The sequence below is a fragment of the Hakea prostrata genome, chromosome 10, assembly GCF_041222555.1.
Source record: "Hakea prostrata isolate BN-2017 chromosome 10, UWA_Hpros_2, whole genome shotgun sequence".
NCBI classification, from domain to species: domain Eukaryota; kingdom Viridiplantae; phylum Streptophyta; class Magnoliopsida; order Proteales; family Proteaceae; genus Hakea; species Hakea prostrata.
In genome coordinates, this window is record NC_142609.1 from 3,252,948 (window position 1) to 3,260,002 (window position 7,055).

General features: G+C 38.1%; 1 protein-coding gene across 1 annotated transcript; it reads right to left on the minus strand.

The window, feature by feature from the left end:
- Positions 1-2,000: 2,000 nt before the first annotated feature.
- On the minus strand, positions 2,001-4,328 carry LOC149001502 (IRK-interacting protein-like). The gene is made up of 2 exons (XM_089138870.1): positions 3,900-4,328; positions 2,001-3,722 (listed from the first exon to the last, which is right to left on the minus strand). Exons 1-2 carry the CDS (start codon positions 4,113-4,115, stop codon positions 2,202-2,204), a joined length of 1,737 nt encoding a protein of 578 aa, XP_088994996.1. The 5' UTR covers positions 4,116-4,328; the 3' UTR covers positions 2,001-2,201.
- Between the last annotated feature and the right edge of the window lie 2,727 nt (positions 4,329-7,055).

The window sequence follows — 7,055 nt, forward strand, 5'->3', positions numbered from 1 at the left end:
CCATCTTCACATCTTTTCACCACACGATAAAGAATATGATTCACCTCTGAGTACTAACAAAGTGGAGTCTGGATCTAATGGGTAGAAGTTTGTGATGCCCCTCACACTTCTTCACCACATAATAGGGTTCACAGATTAAATCAAATAACGGACCCTTAGTGGGCTACACCCTTATTATGTGGTGGAGAGGTGTGAGAGGAGCACATACCTCCACTTTGATGAATTTGAATCACCTCCTTTGACAGAGAGCACAAAATTTTCTCCCAACATTTTATGATCACATAAATAGGGAGACTCACAAGAGAAAAATAATAAAAAAAAAACAAGTTTTAGAGGTGGGAGCCACAATGTGTCCCCAATGGGCCCTCATTTATGTGGCCAAAAGGCATTGAGGGAAGTGATCCATACTCTATCCGTGGACCTCCTTCCCCCTCTAAAAAAAAAAATACTTAAATATATAGAAAAGTGTACGGGGAGCAGAGCATAATTAAGCAAACATCCTAACCCACCCTAAACTCAGGGGATTGACATCTTTTACTTATATGAAGAATTCTTGCTCTCAATAAGGCAAAAAAATAATAATTACATCGCAACCCACCCCAAGCAAGGTTCTACTTCTACCCAAAGAAAGGGACCCAAGCAATATGATTGAACTAACAATGAAAAATACTCTTCGGCAATCCAATCAGAGATTCAAATGTGATGATGCTTATTCTGGTGCTGTTGTTAATATGGAATATGTTCAATATTTCACCTCTCTTTTATGCTAATAATTCAAAACACCACTCCTTGTTTGGTCCGGTTGAATTCCGGCAATCTAGACTAGAGACAGAGAAAATAGTTTGGTGGTCCTGCAGAACACAGACAGGGATACCAAAAAATGAATGGTTTCTGGATAGGCATGTACTTTGCTGTATAGAACTTCACCCTTTTACTACTCCATCTATGCTGTAACTTAACCAGAATAATTCTTGAAGTCTCCATGTCCCATCTCCCACGCTCAACAAGAATACCCTCCATGTAGATGGGACCAAAGAACCCTAGAATAAGTTATCTGCAGCTGTTCAACATGCCCAGACAGCTAGTACTGGGTCATGTTGAAATTGCAACCAAACATATTCAACTTTGTACCTCAACCAGGATTAGGCTCCCTTTAGCTCCCCCATTTTTCATCTTGTTTGAGCAAGTGAAACTGGCAACTGAATCGCGCAGCCTCCACCAGAATCTGCCTGAAACTCTAGGAATAGCCCAGTTTCTTGATGCTGGATTAGTGAGAATCAGGAACCGGAGAATGCCCATCCAGCAATCCAAGTTGCAACATTATGTTCATCCTAATACCATTAAAATATGGTTATGTGGTGATCCTTAAACCTAAGATTTGTTATTTATCACCCTTTTAGTGCTTACTGATGTTGGGCTATAGACTCTGGATTATGGGGTTGCAAAGGAGGCCTTATGGAGCTAGATCAAGCTTCTTTTAACTGGTTCTCTCCTTACTCTCACACACACAGGACCCTCAAACCTCAGAGGGCCAAGTTGGAATGGTGCATTTGTGCTTTGTTTGGTACATGTCCTCAGAATAGAGTGAAGAATGCATTCCAAGGAGAGAAGATAAAAAGATTTGGATTTCAGATCACAATTACCAACCAGAATCTAATTTATAACACATGCCCAAGATTTCATAATGATATACCTCAACCCCACAGCAACCCAGACCTCCATTTCTCCTATTACTTGGTAATCACAGATCAGTTCCTGAAAGCAAATGTTGCCACCAGTTTTACTATTCCATGCTGAAGGTTATCAATCCAGATTTCTAACATCCAAAATAAACCTAAACAATATAACTAAACATAGAAATTTGGAAAAGTATCATATTTCTTAGTCTGCAAATTCAGAAGGTGAGGGAGGGGGAAGTACTGCTGTCCAAGAGTTATTGAGTTTCAGGAGATTCTGAAGTTAAATGAGCAAAAGACCCACACAACACATCATGTAGGAAATTAGTACAAATGGTTTAAGTCTGTAAGTTACTTGAATTTGGTCATTGACTTGAGAAATCAAACTCAAACTGTCTTCTAACAAGGATAAGGAAGAACCAATATGAATCACCCACCATACTTTTGATCATTAATCAAGTAAAATCTAACAGGTACAAGAAAAAGGTTGGTCTATTCAATGAGAGAAAGAAAGAAATCAATGGTTTAGGCTATGGTTTTATACTTACAAATAACCTTACATTTGAGTACTCTATCCTGCACATAGAATCCTGGCATCACCATGACCTTAACCCGACTGGGAGTTTGGGGTCTCTGTCGATCTACAAAAATATCCTCCATGTAGATTGGATCAAAGTTTCTGTTCTCTTCAACCCTTAAGATCCCAAGTGGTGGATTGAAAGAGAATGCAAGTAAATGTAGCAACCAGATGCACTTTGCAGCAACAAAGAAAGATTGAAGCAGCTGTTCAGACCATGGTCTGGTCCAATTGAATGTAGAAATTATGCAACTCATCTTCTGGTCGCAGAACCTACTGAATTCATCACTGTAGTACTTGGTTCCCTTCCTTAGTACCTCATTCCAACTCAAATTTCTCAGAGCAACAAATGATGAGAACTGCGCTTGGCGATCTTGCTTAGGGTCTAGCAAGTTTGGGAAGCCATTCTTCTGGAACACACAGTTCTCGAAGTCCTGATAGAGGGACTGGCTTATAACAGCTTCTAAATGATACAACACTGATTTGGAGTACTTGGAGTTTAGAGTCAGTTTATATGGCTGAAGAATCAAGTTTAACTTGTCCATCAAATTGCTGTCGGTTTCTTCAATCTGGTCAACAAGAGTCTTGCAGAATTGTTTCATTGACAACCTTGCTTCTGATACTATCTGCAAGAAACCCTCCACCATAACTTCATGACTCACGGGCATGGAATTGTCACTGTTCCCATCAATCCACTTCCCCCTGTTTAACAGATTACCTGGCCTTTCTGGGAATTGAGTGTCCTTCCCCTGCATTGTTTGTTTCAGAGCCTTCTTCAACTCTTCACAATAGGTCTCCAAGTACTCCAACTTGTTTTTGAGCTCCCCCAAGGAAGATTTCATCTGTGCAGCCTCCATCAGAGCTGCATCTCTATTCTTATTGGCCTCAATCAGCTTCTTCTTCAAGGATTCAATTGAAATTATCCCAAAATCCTTGAAAATTTGGGAGACTTCTTCTGATTCTGCTCGGTTGGGGGAGGTTCCCTTCTTGTGCTTCTTCTTTAACCGAGGAAACAACCATGAGAGGATAGGTCCTCTCTGCTTTGGTTGTGGTTGAACAGACAAGTGTGAATCTGTTAAAGGCACCACCATATTGGAATTTCTGGTATTCCTGGCTCTAATATCGGTTTCAGAACTGAAAACTGCAGTTTTGCATCTATTGCAGGTCGTCAGTCTCTTGAAATCTCCAGAACCGGTTCTCCTACTGGACTTGAATAAATCAGTTCCAGGTGATGCTTGAAGAACTGCAATGTGGTTTGCATAAGAACTGGTAAGAGATTTTTGATGTTCGACTGAGCAGATGTGGGGAGGAAACCCCTTTGTCGACGAGGAAGCTTCCCTTTTAATATCAGAGTAATCAGCATCGTCGTCTTCTTCTGGCTCTAGCATGTAACCATCCCAGTTCCCAGACAATGCTCGGCTATCCGCTGGGGTTTGGTGATTACCAGACAATGATTCCTCATCATAACTCTGCAATAAATGAGAATACATTTTCTGGGCTCTATTAAATTCTAACCTCCAAATATTAAGAACTTCCATTAATGGCAAGTCAGGGCCGCCGCATTTAAATTCCATAAAAGCAACCATAATAGAAAATCAATCAAAAACCCAAAAATCTAAACAGAGTTGAGAGAAATTCAAACTCACCGGCGTGAAGACAGGGTAATCTTGAGTACAAAACTGAGAAGAAGGTCGAGAAATGGAAGGAGAGACAGACCCAGGTAACCTGAGATTTCCAGGACTGCTCCTTTGCAACAACGCAGCATGGATAGCTCTCAACTCTAAGGATTTCGCAATGGCAGCTTGAATTTCTTGCCTGTTAGCTTCATTTTTGTTGCTTTGAAAAGTTTGAGCAGCAGCCATTAATGTTCAGCCAAAAAAAAATTAAAACAAAACAGCAAAAAAACCCAAGAAATTCTCAGAAGCTGGGGTGAGTGGAGGAGAAGATGAAAATGGGTTATCTCACAGTTGGATTGGATTCTGAAGAAAAATTGATGGAGAGAGAAAAAAGAGATTTTGGCTTTGTTCTCTAAAACTGGATTAGAATCATATAGGAATCTATCTAATCTAAGAAGTTAAAATAGAAAAAATAGCGAAGCAAAGGTGAAGCAGGAGAGTAGTAGTTATTCGAACCAAGGAAGCGTGAGGTGGTGTGAATTTACTAAACTACCCCTGATGTCCAAAAATAACTAAACAAAAATCTGGCGGTGACGTTCTTCGTTTTCTTTCGTCAATTAATCGCTTTTGGTAGCACGTGAGGCGCACGTGATAGCAAAAAGAAGAAAAAGATTACCAAAAGAACAACTGGATCATCGGTTTTACGGGTCGACCCGAATCCAAACCCATTTCATCTCGATCCCTTTCTTTCAACGGTAATCTGGAGAAGTTGGAGGGTACTTTCGTCCACTAGTGCCCTCTGTGGGGCCAGAAAAATCCAAGAGCTTTACCAGCAGTGGCTGTCTCGTCCCTTTCAACAACAATGATTCGTGTGAAGGGGACCAAGTTTGGCTCTGAGTAACCGGTTCAGATATGTTGGACCGGTTTAATTCATTCTTTTGAGTCATCATCAAACCAACCATAGGAACTGAGAGCCATAAGCCTCTGGGAAGGAGTGGAGGAACTAGAAGTTCGAATTCAAGTCCTCTTTAGACTTACTGTCTTTACATGAGAAACTGTCACCACTGTGTCAGGAACATATCCACAGACTGATTTAATTCAGTGATAAAATACATTGGATTAGATGAACTTTGATCATAAAAGTGGTGGATGTGCTTCTCAAACAGTAGTAACGACTTCCTGTATAGAGATAGTACCCCTCACCTCTTCTCAGTCCCAGAATTTTTATTTTTACGTAGAATTTAAAACCCTAAACTAAGCATGATCAACAAGATACTTATTTGATTCAATTCTTCAATCGGTTCATAGGCTCGAATGGTTCGAGTTGATTTTTAACATTCTAAGACATGGTTGACCTTCATTAAAAGCTTAATTACAATATTACCCTCTCTCTTGACTCTTCAACATCTATTGGACACTTTTTAGGTGTAAAGATGAAGAATTTTTTTGTTAGTTTTGGTAAAAGAAGACATCATTCTTAACTATCTTGATAGGAAAGGAAGACAACTACTTTAAGATTTATGAAAAAGTTAATTTCATAATTAGGTTTCCTTAACAACTTTTCTAATACAATTATTTCTTAACTCCTTCTAACCTTCTTCAACCAACCACTCCAAAAGCCAAAAGGACCCCAAAAGCAATGAGCTTTTGTCAACCTCCACATGCATCAACTAGTGCTTTTCTCTTGTCTATTAAGACATCTTCTTGTGCCTTTATGAACACAATAACCTTATATTATATCTATTTAAGTGTCATGGGCTAAAAAGCAGAAGAAAACATTGTAGTCAGTGGCAACCACTCCATCCTAGTGGGTCCCACACATAATCTCAGTCAAACAATTTCTTAAAATGAAGATCAACTACTTAATCCAACCCAAGATAAGAGAATGGTAATTAATAGTAATTAATACTAATCACTTGATTAATTTGATTATTTTAGTGGTTGTCAGAAGAGAATTAATCACCTCAACTTGGATTGTTCATTAATACTAATGGGTGGTAATGATAAATACCATATTATATATATAAAGAATATTTTTACTGATTTTTTCTTGTCAGAGTTGTTAAGTCTAATGAGAGTTGGTAGTACTTTTTCCCTAACTTAGGTGATAGGTCTAACTAAGGTCTTACTAAGAAGAAATTTGTACACGACACACTTTGTTATGTTAGGTTAGAAAAATCCAAATTCAACCAAAGATTGTTTCACATGATGTCAGTGTTAGACGAAATTTATACGTTACATAAAACCCATAACATCATGTTGTTGCACAATGCTGTTCGTCCTCTCAACTGAATGAACCTGTAAGAATGAGCTCGACTGTGGAGATCGAGTTTCACCTCCGACGATCTAGTTAGGAATCCTATTGAGGAAGACAAGAAATCTATGAACAATAAGAATACGAATAATGATAGTTTTATTCAACGCACATTTCTCTTGTGATTACTTACCTATTTATAAGGTTCTCTGGTGTTTGAATTTACCTTGGAATCATATTTTACTTAACTCTTATACGAATTCTAGTTATTGGGTCCTTTACAAATACGTCATCTTTGATTCATGATCAATTTTTATTCAGCCTTCCTTATTGTTGACCGACCATAATAAAGTCGGTGAGTTAGTTTCGGATTAATCAGTTTGAGTTATATCTAACCAATCTGGTACAAATCGGAACCATCTAACCTAGTTCAGACTAGTTTTATTTTCACTTTATCACATCATAATCGTAAAGAAAAAATATATATCATTTCATGTGAAAGAAAATAATATTATTTAGTCATTGCTGAAATTATTTTTTTCTTGGGTTTTTTTTTTTAACGTATTTTTCATTGTTCTTTCTCTTCTGTTTTCTACATTTAACCCATATATAAATTTTTACCAAAAAAATTGATCCCTAAATGAGATTTTTTTTTCATTTTTCTTTTTGTCATTAAAACTCATCATAGTAGTTGTATGAGCATGATGGGTGCCACCACACTATTGTGAGCATGACTTAGAAGGTCAAAATGAACATGATATCAACTTTCTTACTTTTATTTATAGTTGTTTGTCTAATCATCAAAACCACCTCTGTGATCTCTGTGATCTCTGCTCAAGTTGTGAATTCAAATGGAAAATGATTTCAGCCATTCAAAATTTTCACTCCTCTGCCTCTCTCTCTCTTTTTCTGCTCTCACTGCAAATGTCTCC

Bases quoted from the DNA above. Each gene is read 5' to 3' on its own strand.
- LOC149001502 (XM_089138870.1), bottom strand. From the start codon at position 4,115: ATGGCTGCTGCTCAAACTTTTCAAAGCAACAAAAATGAAGCTAACAGG. The intron at 3,723-3,899 runs GTGAGTTTGAAT...CATTTATTGCAG, and splicing joins ATTACCCTGTCTTCACGCCG to AGTTATGATGAGGAATCATT.